At 46.7% G+C, this 14,812-nt stretch overlaps 1 protein-coding gene across 1 annotated transcript in view; it reads left to right on the top strand.

The window, feature by feature from the left end:
* The first annotated feature begins 380 nt into the window (after positions 1–380).
* KPNA7 (karyopherin subunit alpha 7) overlaps positions 381–14,812 on the top strand; it is a 37,497-nt gene continuing 23,065 nt past the window's right edge. Inside the window, exon 1 of the mRNA XM_072837025.1 lies at positions 381–602. Coding sequence (XP_072693126.1) covers positions 560–602 — 43 coding nt within the window. The 5' untranslated portion in view covers positions 381–559. The remainder of the gene's footprint in view (positions 603–14,812) is intronic.

Genomic DNA, 14,812 nt, shown 5'->3' with positions numbered 1-14,812 from the left:
AGATCTTTATCAAATACGTAGTTTACAAATATTTTCTCCCATTCTGTAGGCTTTTTCAATTTCTTGATAATGCCCTTTGATGCACAAAAGTTAATTTTAACAAAGTCTAAGCTATCTATTTTTTTCTTTTGTTGCTTGTGCTTTTGGCATCGCATTTAAGAAGCTACTGCCAAATTCAAGGTTATGAAGATTTGCTCCTTCATTTTCTTCTAAGAGTTGTATGGTTTTAGATTTTATATTTAGGTTATGGATGCCTTAATTCACTCTTAAAGGAAAGAGGAACCCATCTTAGTGGTCAGTGAGCACAGAGCTGATTTCCTTTTTTGTCTCTCTGGGTTTGTGCCTGGGAAGCAGCTACTTTACCAAGATAATAACCACTGGACTTTTGATTTAATACATATTAATGTTTGCAGAGGCTTCCTTTTATCAACTGATCCCCGTGGCATTATTATTGTGTTTCTGAAAACTGGAATCTTTCAATGAAGAATTGTATTAATAAGCAATTATGACATGGAATCTTCACTAGCACCTGCTCTGCCTGAATACTTCACACTTGAGGATGGACCACACTTCTTTCAAGCAGGGACTCAGTTTCCCCAAAGGTAAAATAAGAGTTTGGTTGAGATGCTTCCAAGCATGGCTAAGGTCAATGCTGCTGAGGTGCCATTCCTGCCAATCAGCTGCTCCCCAAATTCTGGTCACCTGACAGGGTTCTTTTTAATTTTTTTTTTTTTTAGCAGCAGAAGTCTGATTTGTCAACAGATATAGGTGGAGCTTCTCTGGGGAGAGCAGGAGAGGAGGTCTTCCCAGACCCCACTTCCTGGGGGTCCTTAGAAGACAGTTATCCAGGAGAGGCTGCAGGGGGAGCTGGGGTCTAGAGTCCATCCTTAGAATGCCCCAGCCAAAGCCAGGGTACTTCCAGGTTACTCCCACACGATCTTCATCCTCTGGCTGATGAAAGCAGGGGTCAGCAAGAAGAAATAGGACCCTGCTCACAGTGATTCTGGGAAGGAATGTTCCCTGGCAGGAGATTTTTCAGCCTGGGCCCCAGTAGGAGAGAGCACACTCCCATGGGGTCACAGTCTGGAGCTTAAAGGAGAGATTTTTAAGTAGGGGTGGCAAGGTTAAGGAGAACTGATGGGGGCTGTGGAGAGCCAGTGGGGAAGCCACCACATCCCAGAAAAGTGTAGGAAAAGTGGGAAGAGTGTAGTCCTCGTGGGGATGGCCTGGCTACTGCCCAGCCAGACCCCACAGGGGCCAGGCTCTTGGTTGAATCTCCTGACCTACTCACCCATTTCCTCTTCACATCTCCTATGGCCGCACTCAACCAGAGGCTAGAGAGCAGAGACGTGGGGAGGCAGTGAGTGGAGGTCAGCCTCCCAGGACATAGCACAAGGTGGAATGGATGGGGAGCAAACACAAGATCTCTAGCACATGCCATTCTGTCTCTCTTGAGCTTTTCACCAGGGAGTTTTTAGTGGCCAGTGTTCTAGAAAGTTCCATTTCTGTAAGAGTGCTTGGCCAGGAGAAGGCCTTCAAAGTAAGTGTCAGGTAACTATCATCTTCCAAAAGCAGGTGGGTACACACAATGCTATCTGCTTTTAAAAATACAGTAAGAATAGCCTTGGACTTGGACTTACCTGGCTCATAAAGATATCTGGATGTTTAGTTATGCCTTTCTCTAAGAGCAAGCTGACTTAAATCCCCCGGGGGTGGGGGGCGGAAATCCCTAGAGTCCTGGATTGGTATTGATACACTGATAAGAACAAAGGGTTCCCGTGTCCATTAGCTCCATTTGGATCTTTCCAAGGGTCTGGGTAGATGGGTGGGGCCGATGAGTAATGACCTGCTTTTAGCAGATGAGAAAACGTGCTCAGAGAGGTGAAGCAATTTGCCCAAAGACACACAGTGAGTCAGCATCTGCGACATGGCTCTATTTTTCTTTCTAGCACTTACAACTCTCAGCAGTGCATTACGGATATACTAGATCTCTGGGCTCTTTCCCTTGTAGAATGTAAGCATGGCAAGGGCTGGGGTTGGCCTGGGAAGCAGAGCATGTTGATCAAACACTGGACTCTGAAACCAGATTTTCTGAGTCTGCCCCTCTAGTGAGCTCTCCATGCTTCAGTTTTCTTGTCTGTAAAATGGGGATGGTAGTGGTACTTACCAGCTAGGTTTGTTCCAAGAATGAAGTGAGTTCATGTACATCAAGTGCCTGGTATCTATTAGATGGTCAATAAATATCTGTTGCATGAGTGAAAGCCAGAACTGTCTGGTGGGAACACAGTACAATACTGTGTTCAGATAGTAGTCGAGATGGGAATTATTATTTCATCTACATCCAGAAACACCGGGACTTTAATATACGGAGAACTGGGCCCTGCCTGCAAACAGCTAGCTTAGGAAATAGAGCTGCTGGCCCTTATGTGTCAATCCGTCCCCCACCTTCCTTCCTTTTCCCAGTTCTGTGAGCTCTGCACTAAGTTCTTTGCTAGACTATGGCAACTGATTGACAATTAACTAGATGCTTTATCTGCCTTTGAGGGCTTTGCACTGTGGCCCCTTGGCCTCTGGAGGAAACGCTGGGGAGGGCACAGGAGACACAGAAGATAAAAGTGGAGGAGTGGTATCTGGTCAATCTTGTGCCAGCCTGAGACCCCAACACTCAGTGCCCCACTCCCAGGATTAGGACCCAGAATCTCAGCTATAACAGAGTTCTCAGTCAAGGTATGTTGAAGAAAATCAAACTCCCATCCAGAACCAGGGCCAGGAAGCCAAAGCTACAGCTTTCCTGCTGTGTGTGCCAGGCCCTGGGCTGGAAACCAGCTGCTCTTGGAACAGCATCCCTTTCTATGAAGCAAAGGGCCAGTTGCAGAAGGTCCACAGGGGTAGGTTCCAGCCTACGAGAGCCCCTACTGTTGGACATTCAACAGTCACTCACTTGGTACGTTTCCTGCACCTAGAGGGGCAGGCCTATGCTAGGTTCTCCTGTTTGAGGCTGGCCTGTCTATCCATGGTGGTGGTAAGCGGGGATATGTGCTTGGGGCATGGTCTTCTGTCCTTGCTTAAAATGAGAAGTGTGGCCTTGTCCAATTGGATACTAAGTGCTTGTTTCTAGAATGTTCTTAGAATACAGAAACCTGGGGCACCTGGCTGGCTTAGTGGTTGAGTATCTGCCTTTGGCTCAGGTCATGATCCCAGGGTTTGGGGATCGAGTCCCAAATCAGGCAATCCCTGGGGAGCCTGATTCTCCCTCTGCCTCTCTCTCTGTGTCTCTAATGAATAAATAAATAAAATCTTAAAAAAAAAAAAAAAAAGAATACAGGAACCTCCCAAGTGGAAAAAATTCCATGGCTTTGAGTCACAGTTCTGCCTTTGGGCAAGTGACTTAACCTCCACAAGCCTTCATTTCTACACTATGAAATGGAAATAAAAAAATAATAATAATAAATGACTACTAATCTCCCAGAACTGATGGAACAATCAAGTGGGATTATGGACTTGAAAATGTTTCTTTTTTTTTTTTAATTAAAAAAAAATTTTTTTTGAAAATGCTTTCTTAAACTTTTCACTAATTACCCCCAACTAAGGATGTTGAGCATATTTTCACATGTTCATTTGCCACCCACATGTCTTCTTTGGTGAGGTGTTCATTCAGATCTTTTGCCTGTGTTTTTTCATCAGGTAGTTGTGGGTTTTTTTTTTTAAACGCTGAATTTCAAGAATTGTATATTCTAGATACAAAACCACTGCTGGATATGTACTTTGTAAAAATTTTCTTAGTCTGTGGATTGTCTTGAAAATGCTTTAAGTGGGATTATACTGCCTACCTGTTAAGGGTCTTCCCAAGTGACACAGAATGGAGACCCCAAGAAATTCCACCTTTATCTACTAATGCTTATTTCCTGGGATGCTTCCATAGAGCATGTTGGGCTCCTCTGAGCCAGGTCAAGAGTTGGAGCCATGAGTTCTGATGACTTGGTTTGGGGCTGGAGGTGGGAAGGGAGGGAACAGAATTGGAATATATTTATCATGCCTCCATGTTCCTTAGCTGATTTCGGCAGGTGTCTGCAGAGTTATGTCCTTAGCAGCTTGATCTCTGCCCCCTAGGGGGCATCACATTGCCACTTCTCTGTCCCAGCTCCACATTCCTCACAGTTTGTGTGGGTTATTGTTAGGTTGGTGGAATAGGGATGGGCTGGACCCAGACCCCTAGGGTAGGTAATTCAGGCTCTGGAACCCTCTGATCTGGAAAAGCCACTGAGACAAACCTGAGGCTTCTGGCACCTACCTCTAGCCTTGGGCCCAGAGCTACACACTCCCCAGGCACTGCCCAGGCTCCCGCTTCAGCCCCTTGGTCAACCTCTTTAGAAGCCCAAGGGTGGGATCCCTGGGTGGCGCAGTGGTTTGGCGCCTGCCTTTGGCCCAGGGCGTTATCCTGGAGACCCGGGATCGAGTCCCACGTCGGGCTCCCAGTGCATGGAGCCTGCTTCTCCCTCTGCCTGTGTCTCTGCCTCTCTCTCTCTCTCTCTCTCTGTGACTATCATAAAAAAAATTAAAAAAAAAAAAAAAATAGAAGCCCAAGGGTCATCCTTCCTACTCTCTCCTCTTTCTCAGGCAGCTTTGAGATGGCCCCCCACAAAATGTTGGAAACAACTTAAATGTCCATCCACAGGGAATTAGTTAATAGAGTAAATATAAATAATAACAAATAATATAATGTAAATATAAATAAAGTACAATGAATATTTTTTAAACTGACAGTGTGAATTCATATTTACTGGCATTCAACAAAGCCCACTGCATACCACTGGGATTTTTGTTTGTTTGTTTGTTTTAAGAAAGAATATAGAAGAGCTTGAAGCCATTTTTGCAAAATGGCACTGTGTGAACAGATGTGTCAGGAGCTTGTCTGAAAGGATGCTCAGTCAAACTTACTAGCTCTGGGTGGTGGGATTTCAAGTGATTTTTTTGTTAAACTTCTTTAAAGATTTCATTTACATTTGAAAATGAGAGAGTGTGAGAGAACGAGAGAAAGAGAAAGAAAGAGAGAGAGAGAGAGTGCATGAGTAGAGGGAGGGGGCAGAGGGAGAAGAAGACTCCCTGCTGAGCAGGGAGCCTGACACAGGGCTCTATCTCAGGAATCTGAGATCATGACCTGAGCTGAAGGCAGCCACTTAACTGACCAGGCCACCATCAGGTGCCCCAAGTTAAACCTTCTTTAAACATATCATTGTTGTCTAAAGTGTTTTCAATGAGAAGGACTGTTTTCAGGATCTGGAATTATTTCTTTAGGGGAAAGAAAAGGAAACAAACATTGATCGATGTGTCTCAAGAGGCTCCCTTCATTTTTGTGCCCCAGGGTGGTGGTTGCAGGGCACTTCCTGGTAAGGTCCAGAAGCTACATTCTCAGCTGTTGTTTGCCATCTTGGAGGAAAGGGGATCAGTGTCCTCCCAGGAGGGCTGCGGGAAGAAGCCTTGGCAGGTGGAGGAAAGTTCACAGTGTGCTCCTTGAAGACCAAACATGGATACAGAGCCTGGGACCCAGAAATAGCCTCTTGCCCCAGAGACCCTTGGAATCCTGTAGGGTCATCTCAGGGAAGGGTGAGCCCCAGCAGGCCACTGCTGGAATCTTCCTTGCAGGCTCTGAAAGAGAGGGCCTAAGACGGGCTCTTCTGAACACAGTGCTTTCCTCCTGAGGCAGAGACAACCCAGGACCTGGACAAGGATTTCTCCAATTCCAAGCCAACTGGAGATTTCTTCATTAATGGTGAATTTCATGGGATCCCAGAAATATGAGGGTCAAAGCTGCTGGAAATCAATTTCTCCAGCTGAATTTCTTTCTTTTTCATATTGCGCTTAGACTTATATCTCAATTTGATTTTATTTGGCACTGAAGTACCATTTTTATTTTATTATTTCAAAAATATCTAAAAATATTTCCAACTTTTCATGCCCCTGGCATCACACCTCTTTGTCAAGAAGCATTTATTCTTATTTTTCCAAAAGAGAGAGTCTCTACTTTCTGTGAGTCTCCCAAGGTTGAATAAAGCCTAGTGTCTGAAAAGCCCAGGTGGATTCAAACCCCAATTCAGCTGGATAATCTCTCATCCATCCATCCATCCATCCATCTATTTATCATCCATCATCCATGTGTCATCCATCATCCACTCATTCATCTATTCATCATCCATCCATCCATCCATCCATCCATCATTATCCATTCATCCATCATCCATCCATCATCCGCTCATTCATCCATCCATCATCTGTCCATCCATCATTTATCCATTATCCATCATCTACTCATCCATCCATTCATTCATCCATCCATCCATCATTCATCATCATCTACCATCATCTACTCACCAACCATCATCCATTTATTCATTATCCATCCATCATTATCCATCTATCCATCCATCCATCCATCATCTATCCATTCACTCATCCATCTGTCCACTTAGCAGGTGCTCCTTCTGGAGCCAGGGACTGGGTTGGATGAACCTTGACCTTATTTTCCAGTACTCTGTGAGGAGAACATGTCCACCACATGTCTTTCATGGAGCCATCACAGGGAGTGGAAGCACTGCACTGGACACACAGTGCTGTCTTTAAATACCTACCTCACTTCCTTATCTGGGATCATAATAATATCCACCTCACTAAGTTGTTACAAGATGAGATACTAATGCAGAGAGGAAGATCTCGTGATTATCAGAGCCCAGGTGTTCAAGTGATGACAGTTGAGTTCTAAGTTCCTTGGCAGCAGGGACCCTGTCTGATCCACTCCTGCACCTTGCGGAGCCAGCACAGAATGGATGCCAAGTAGCTGGTCCCTACACAGCCTTGTCCATGGCCCAGCTCCTTAGTCACGTGAGCTTCAGATGAAAGCCACACGTGACCGTGGGCTCTGGGTGTGATCTGTGCCTCTCCTATTCAGAGGCCCAGAGAGGAGGAACATCTGTAGACTGCTCCCATCCTCCCAGAAATGAAAATGCTTAGAATAATCAGGCAGATGAGGAGACTTGGGAGCAGTGGGGCTGGACCAGGCCACTAAATAAATAGAACATGCTTTTAGGAAGTAACTATAGCACTGAGGAATTCAGTTTCTGATTTTACCAGAGAGCTCGCAGACGGATGAATAATAAGCCTTCGGTTTTCTTTTGCTGTCTTCCCACCCTGCCTTTCACTTTCCTTAACATCCCCTTTCCTTATCTCCTGCTTCTGGGCCAAATAGCATCTACTAAGAATCTAAAATTAGTTCCATAAGGGTCATCATCCTGGGAAGTTAAAGTTTCTCTAGACCCCAGGGACTTTATGACACATGTGTGTGTCCACGTACACACAGGCACACACACGCTCTCACATGCAGAGGCCAAGCAAGTCGAAGGCTGCATTTGTCAGGAGCCAGCAGATTCCCAAAGGCTGACCTCAAACAGAACTTTTCCTGAACCCCCTGAGGAATTGTTACATCAGCTTTCCAATTCCAGGGTTCTTTTTCTTAAACTCTTTTTATATCATAATATGATGAATAGGCATTTATAAATAATCCGTGATGTACCAAGTTGGGGGGATGGTGGGAGTAGTTGGCCAAGAATAGGAGAACAAGGCAGTACATTGACTGTTGAGGATTTGAAACAATAATGAAAAGTGACTAGAAACCAGTCTGCTTTTATTACCACCCTGCACTGGCCATTATTTTTTTTAAAGATTTTATTTATTTATTCATGAGAGACAGAGAGAGAGAGAAGCAGAGGGAGAAACAGGCTCCATGCAGGAAGCCCGACGTGGTCTCGGGTCTCCAGGATCATGCCCTGAGCCGAAGGCAGGTGCCAAACCGCTGAGCCACTCAGGGATCCTCTGCACTGGCCATTATAGGTAAAGTCAACGATAAATACTCCTCCCTGCCTGGGAGGATATGGGCCCTGTCCCCTGCACTTGGGATGCCACCATGAATAACGATGTTAAGTACAACAACATAAAAAAATGCATTCCTGTTTCAAAGAAAGAAGTCAGAAGGAAGGACATTCTGACACCTGCTACAACACGGATGGGGCTTGATGCTCAGTGTAACTAAGCCAGTCACAAAAATGACAAATACTGTATGATTCCACTTACGTCAGGTCCCTAGAGGACTCGAACTCATAGAAACAGAAAGTAGAACGTTGAGCGTCCAGGGGTATGGGAGGCGGGGGAGGAGGGGGCTGAGGAATTAGCATTTGATGGGGACAGACTTTCAGTGTGGGAGTTGAAAAAGTTCTGGAGATGGATGGTGGGGACAGGTGCACAGCAACGTGAATGTACTGCATGCACTGAACTGTATATTCACAAGTGATTAAAATGGTCAGTTTTATATTGTATGTTACCACCATAAAAGAAGGAAGAGGGGAGGGAGGGAGTTAGGAAGGAAATCAGGCACCATCCCAGCACAGCCCAGAGCAGAGGCAAAGATGGGACCACACAGACCCGGTTTTCCTCCATCATGTAACCCCAGGCACGTCATGTTAATATCGGCAGCCTCGGTTTCCTGCCCCAGGAAACAGGATTGGTAATTCCTACTACATCAGAGGAGTCGAGGCACTTAAGGTTTACTTAAACAAACCAGGTAAGTAAACCCATCCATCTAATTCCTTCTTGAAAATTTAACTTAAGAGTTTGTCGGACGGGTGTTACAGGACAGTGTCACCTGACCAGCGAGCAAGTGGCCTTTGAAGGTCAGCAGAACAGAGGTTGAGGCTCAGTGGAGGGTGAAGCTGAGGGAGGAAGGAGATGGGGAGTGGGCTCCCCACCGGGTGGATGGTGTGGCCTTTACTCATGATCAGGGCTTAGGTGTAGGCGAGGATGAAATGACTTCCATTTGAGCACCTGGGTTCCATCCAAAGTGCTTTTCCTCCTGCTTCTCTAAATTCTTTACGTAGCACCTGAAGGCCCTCCTGTGCACGCTGATTAGGTTTATTCAAAGAACACCAGTTTGATGCTTGGCTTGGGAAGGTTATTGAGCATGCCCATTGTCATCCTGGGTACATTGTGGGTGTTGGAGGAGGGACACTTATAATGCAGTGGGGGAAGAGGGAAAGCCTGGCTTTGGCCAGTGTGCCCACTTATGCATTCAAACAATATAATGAGCAATGATTCTTCCTGGCATTGGAGATAAAGCAGTGAGTAAAACAGGCAACACCCCCACCCTCATAGAGCTGACATAGTTCTGGGGGGCTGGTGGTAGAGCAGGAGATGGGAAATAAGCAAGTAAATGTTCTGCATTTCAAATCTTAACAAGTACTGCTAGGCAGTTGGACAGGAATGCAAGGTGGAGGTCAAAGTCAGGGTGAGGTTTGATTTTAGGGTGACCAGGAATGGTCTCTAAAAACTAAGACCTGAAGGAAGTGAAGGAGGCATCAGGAACAGCAGGTGCAAAGGCCCTGAGGCCAGCATGGACCTGATGCCTTTGAGGGGCAATGAGGAGGGTGGGATGGCTGGAAGTGAGAGTGGGAGTGAGGCTAGAAGGAACAGAATGGGGGGGTAAGGCAGTGCACAGAGGGCCTCGTAGGTGATTGTAGGCATGTTGGAGCATGCTGAAGTATTTGAGCAGCAAAGGGGTATAACCTGAGATCCATGTTAAAGGGATCCCTCTAAGCTGTGTGACAGGGAAGCCTGAAGGGGAAGGGGCACAACCAAAGAGGGGACAGAGATGATAAGGAGCAGAGCTGGGGGCCTGGGCCAGTCCCTCTGATAGCCTTGACCCCACAAATTCAGGCCTCCTATATGTCATCCTGAATGCCCTCTCTTCTGATAATCACCACTCATCTGCCACCTCAGTTTGAAACTATAGCACCAAAAAAAAAAGTAAAAAAAAAGGAAACTATAGCACCAGTTTATGTGTCTCTGTCATTGTTACCCACCACCACGTCCAGTGGGTCACCGAGTCCTGCCCCAGCATTAACAGACTGGCTTTTACTGCATCCCCACCTCAATGTCCTCCAGGCACCTGAATGAGAGCGTCCAACCCTGAAACTCCATGCTTCACTCACTCAGAGCCTGGCTTTTTCCCCTTCCTCCCCTCCAGGAACCAGGGTGCCACCAACCACCCCCACCCCCTGCCTGCCCCTCCTCCCTCTGGCCCTGTCCTGGAGAGAATCTGCCTCTCACCTCCCCAAGGCTAGCCTAAATATTCTGAAATGACACACTAAAAGGATTGTGGATTTCGTGAGGAGGGATTGTGGTATTTTGGTTTTAGTTTTTCATCTTTATGTGTTACAGATTCATTCTGAATATTTATGGGTGAACTGATATAATTCTATTTCCTTTAAAACACACCAACAAATAGGAGCGCCTGGGTGGCTCAGTCTGTTAAGCATCTGACTTTGGCTCAGGTCACAATCTCAGGGTCCTGGGAAAGGGAGCCTCAGCGGGGAGTCTGCTTCTTCCTCTCCCTCTTCCCCTCCATCTCCTATCCCTCCCCCTGCTCATGAGCCTGTACTCTCTCTCAATCTCTCTTTTTCTCTCTCTTCCTCTCAAATAAATAAATAAAATAAAATAAAACCCACACACACCAACAAATATTGATACATTCAAAGTTGAAAAGGTGGTGGGAAAAAAAAAAAAAGGTGGTGGGAGAAAAATTAAGATGGTGTTGGTAATTATGGAACCTGGGTGACCAGTACTTGAGGATTTGTTTGTAGTGTTTTTTTTATTTTTACAGATTTGGAACTTTCCATAATAAAAAAGCAAAAGCCATGCAAATAGCACTATTGAAGCCTTGGGGGTCGTCTCCCCACTGCCCTCCCCAGACTCAAAAGCTTTCAAAGTGAGTAATGAGGTGGTGAAGCTCACTGACACTGTTCAGAATTCCTGGCTCATGATGATAAAAAGCACCAGACTTGTAGTTGGTTTTATCATTGGTTTAACATCCCCTACAGACAGTGTAACCCCTCACTGCCTGGACCAGGGTGGACGGCTCCCACTGCCCCCTCCCCTGTATACCAGGTCACCTTTGCCTAGCACCTGATCCTGTTGTCCCTCTGGCAATCCTGAATGGTTTCTGTTCCCGGGAGAACCATGGCCATTTTTCTTGCCTCAGTGCCTTTTCCTATGCTGTTCCCTCAGCCTGGAGCATTTTTCTCATAGTTTTTCACCTGCTAATCCCTGCTTTTCCTGAGGATTTGGTTCTGGCACCACCTCCTCCTGGAAGCCCTCCCTGACCTCCCTTGCCTGTGTTGTCCCAATTGTGGTCCTGCTTTGCCTCTGCTGGGAGGGCCCATCTCTGCTTCTGATAGGAGGGTGGGAACCAGGTCACCTTATTCACTGTTGTGTGTCAGGGCCTGGCACACAATGAGGACTCCATAAATATTTGGGTTTTTAAAAAAGATTTCATTTTAAAGTAATCTCTACACCTAACGTGAAGCTCAAGCCTACAAGCCTGAGATCAAGAATGGCATGCTCCACTGACTAAGCCAGGCAGACACCCCAAAGTTTCTAGAAGCATATGCCCCTTAACATTTTTTTAAAGATTTTATTTGGGGATTCCTGGGTGGCTCAGTGGTTTAGCGCCTGCCTTCTGCTCAGGGTGTGATCCTGGAGTCCCGGGATCGAGTCCCACATTGGGCTCCCTGCATGGGGCCTGCTCCTCCCTCTGCCTGTGTCTCTGCGTCTCTCTCCCTCTCTCTCTCTGTCTCTCATGAATAAATAAATAAAAGATAATAATAATAATATGTGAAATATATTAAAATAATAATAAATATGTGAAATGAAAGATTTTATTTATTTATTCATGAGAGACACACAGAGAGAGGCAGAGATATAGGCAGAGGGAGAAGTAGGCTCCCTGTGGGGAGTCCAATAGGGGACTCCATCCCAGGACCCCAGGATCACAACCTGAGCCAAAGGCAGATGCTTAACTTCTGAGCCACCCAGCATCCCAAATATTTTTTTTTAAAGGAGGCTCCATGCCCAGTGTGGGGCTTGAACTCACAACTCTGAAATCAAGAGTTGGATGCTCTACTTCCAGAGCCAGCCAGGTGCCACAGTTGAATAAATATGTGAAATTTTGTTCCAATTTCCATTTTGATCCAAAGCCTGCCTTAAGAACAAACATTTGTTAACTGTTCCTCAGCAGCGTTAAGCCTAATACTCCAATTTTAGGAGAGGCCAATCTAGCTGGATCCCAGAAGCCTTAAACGCCCAGAATGCAAACCCCTTCCTGGAGGGTGATGCTCCCCCACTCCTGTCTGTGCCTCACTGGGACATGAGAAGCACCTGGAGATCCAGGCCTCCCCCTAGACCAACTCAATCGACCTCGGGGCTGGGGTCCAGGTGGTAGGCTGCTCAGAGCTCCCCAAGTGCTTCCAATGTGCATCCAGAGCTAAGATCCATTGACTTAGGTCAGAGACCAACCCTGGGGGAAGGGCCAAATGCCCCCAAACACCTGCTGCCTTCTGAGGGCATTTAAGGGCTGCCAGGGTGGCTGGGGGGTGGCTGGAGGCTGTGGCTCTCTTGCGGGTGAGTGATGAGTGGGTGGGTGTCAAGAGCTCCTGGTGTGGCCGTGTCCTCCCAGAGGCCTCTGTCTGGGTATTGACAGGACACCTAGCTCTTGCTTGGGGATTGGGTTTGGCTGCTACAGTCTTGCCCCCCCAGAAAAGCCAGTGGCCCGCTCACTGGGACGATCCCCAGAAGGCCTAGGCTGGGTCTCTCCGTGTTGAGCTCAGGGTTGGTTTATGGAAATTGTGCTAAGTGGTGCTTGGCTTGTTTTCTGGGTGGGTAAGGAGGATGTGGCAATTGCTGGGTGTCCGTTTACTCTGCAGAGCCCAGATGGGAGCTGGCAGGTACAGGGAAGCCTAGAGACACACAGGTGTCTGTGCCTTTGCCTGTGTTCCCTCGCCCTGAAATATCTCCTGGGACATATTCACCCTTGAGAATCAACCCCAGGTGATTCTATCCACTTCCAGAGCATTCCCAAGCCCTGAGGTAGGATCACTGGAAAGAGGGCCCGGTCTCCTGCCTCCTTTCTTGCTGTGACCTCTGCCTCCCCTCTGGGCTAGGGTGAGCCTTGGAGGGATACCTCACTGGGTGTCTCCTGCATCACACTCAGTGTCTGGACATGCCTTGTCCATGTTGGTAAAGCCCCATGAATGCCAAGGTGGGGTCCCTCCCCCTAGGTGTGCACACTCCCATGGCTGCTTCTTCATCCCTGTACTCTTGCCTCAGCTGTGCCTGCTACACTGGGGCTGAGGTCAGTGGGTCTTCCCAAGGAATGACCCTCGTTCTAACCCCATGTGTAGTTTTAGTTTAAATTCCACTAAAAAAAAAAAAAAAAACCCCTACTGAGTTTGAAGAAGTGGCAGTTAGTGATGTAGATCTGAACATACAGACATCAAAAGATGTCCAGAGTTAGGGAACCTATTTAGTGCAGTGTGTAGAGCATGTGACTCTTGATCTCAGGGGTCATGAGTTTGAGCCCCAAGTTGGGCATAGAGATTACTTAAATTTTAGAAAAGAAAAAAAGTCCATAGTACAGGCAAGTGGAGAAACGTGTGGCCAAATCATGTCTATGAAACTCCCCTTCTATAATTAGCTGCTCAGCATGTGTGTGAGTTTTTAGAAGCTAACTAGGTTATGGGAGTTAATGCTCAATACATTTCTGAGGTATTAAATCGTCTATACCATGAGTGTGTGTTAATGTAAAATCAGAGAAATACTCCTTCCTAGAAGCCAACTCTTGGATGATCTTGATCTTAATTTAAACCAGTTCTCAGTTCTTGAAAGATGTGAAAAGTCAAAGCTTGGCTAGATCTAGAAAAGTATTTTAAAAATGGCCTGTAGTGCTCCAACCAGAGGAGGTGACTCAGTGCCATGAATAAGACTTAGGAGTCCCCAGTTTCCCTTCGTCCAAAAGGAATGAAAGGTCAAGAGCAGCTCAGTATCCTGGAAGACTGTGAGCACAGCCAGGGTCCCTTGGCAGGGTCTCTGCCACCTGACACCCAGGGTGGGAGCCTCCTAGTGTGCGGGGAGCAGCAGAGCTGGCCTGAGCCTTGATGTGTGTGAGTGTGTGTGTGTGTGTGTGTGTGTGTGTGAATCCCCTGATGTTGGTGATGCTTGCCTAAATATCCAATTTGGCTTTCTTTGGATCTCAATCTCTGGGAACCAATGACAAAAGGTTATGACTTTGATCGTGTACCCAACTCAAAGCCTCCAGCTTGGCTCTTTCATGCCATTGCTAAAGGGTGGCAGGATAGTGGCTCTCCTGGATGCCACAAATAGCAATGTGAGGGGAAGGAAACACACTTTGAGCTGTGACTAGAGAAACTTGTGAAAGCCAGAAGAATTCGCTTTGCAGTTGATTTTGCAGACTGTCCCCAAATGAGTGGTTTGGTTAATTCGTGACTTTTTTTTTTCTTTTTAAAGATTTCATTTATTTATCTGACAGAATGAAAGAGAGCACAGGGGGAGCAGTAGGCAGAAGGAGAGAGAGAAGCAGACTCCCTGCAGAGTAGGGAGCCTTATTCGGGACTTGATCCCAGGCCCTGAGATCATGACCTGAGTCAAAGGCAGATGCTTAACTGGCTCAGCAAACCAGGTGGCCCCAAATCTGTGCCTTTCAAACTGTTCTTCACGACCTTCCCCAGTGGGTAAAGGGGGTCTATCCTGTTCTATCTGAAGTTGAGCTTTTCTGCTTGTGCCATACTGGCCTTTAGTGAACATTTGAAGGAAGTTGGCTATCATCTGAACCCCTGACTTACTTCCAAGGTTCCTTAATGGCCACACGTTCTGGGCTGTGGCAGAGGATCCTGTGGAATAGTCCTGGAACCAGACACTG

This window comes from Canis lupus, chromosome 8, assembly GCF_048164855.1.
Source record: "Canis lupus baileyi chromosome 8, mCanLup2.hap1, whole genome shotgun sequence".
NCBI lineage: Eukaryota > Metazoa > Chordata > Mammalia > Carnivora > Canidae > Canis > Canis lupus.
Note: the sequence above shows the minus strand (reverse complement) of the source record. Positions and strands in the feature narration are given on the sequence as shown.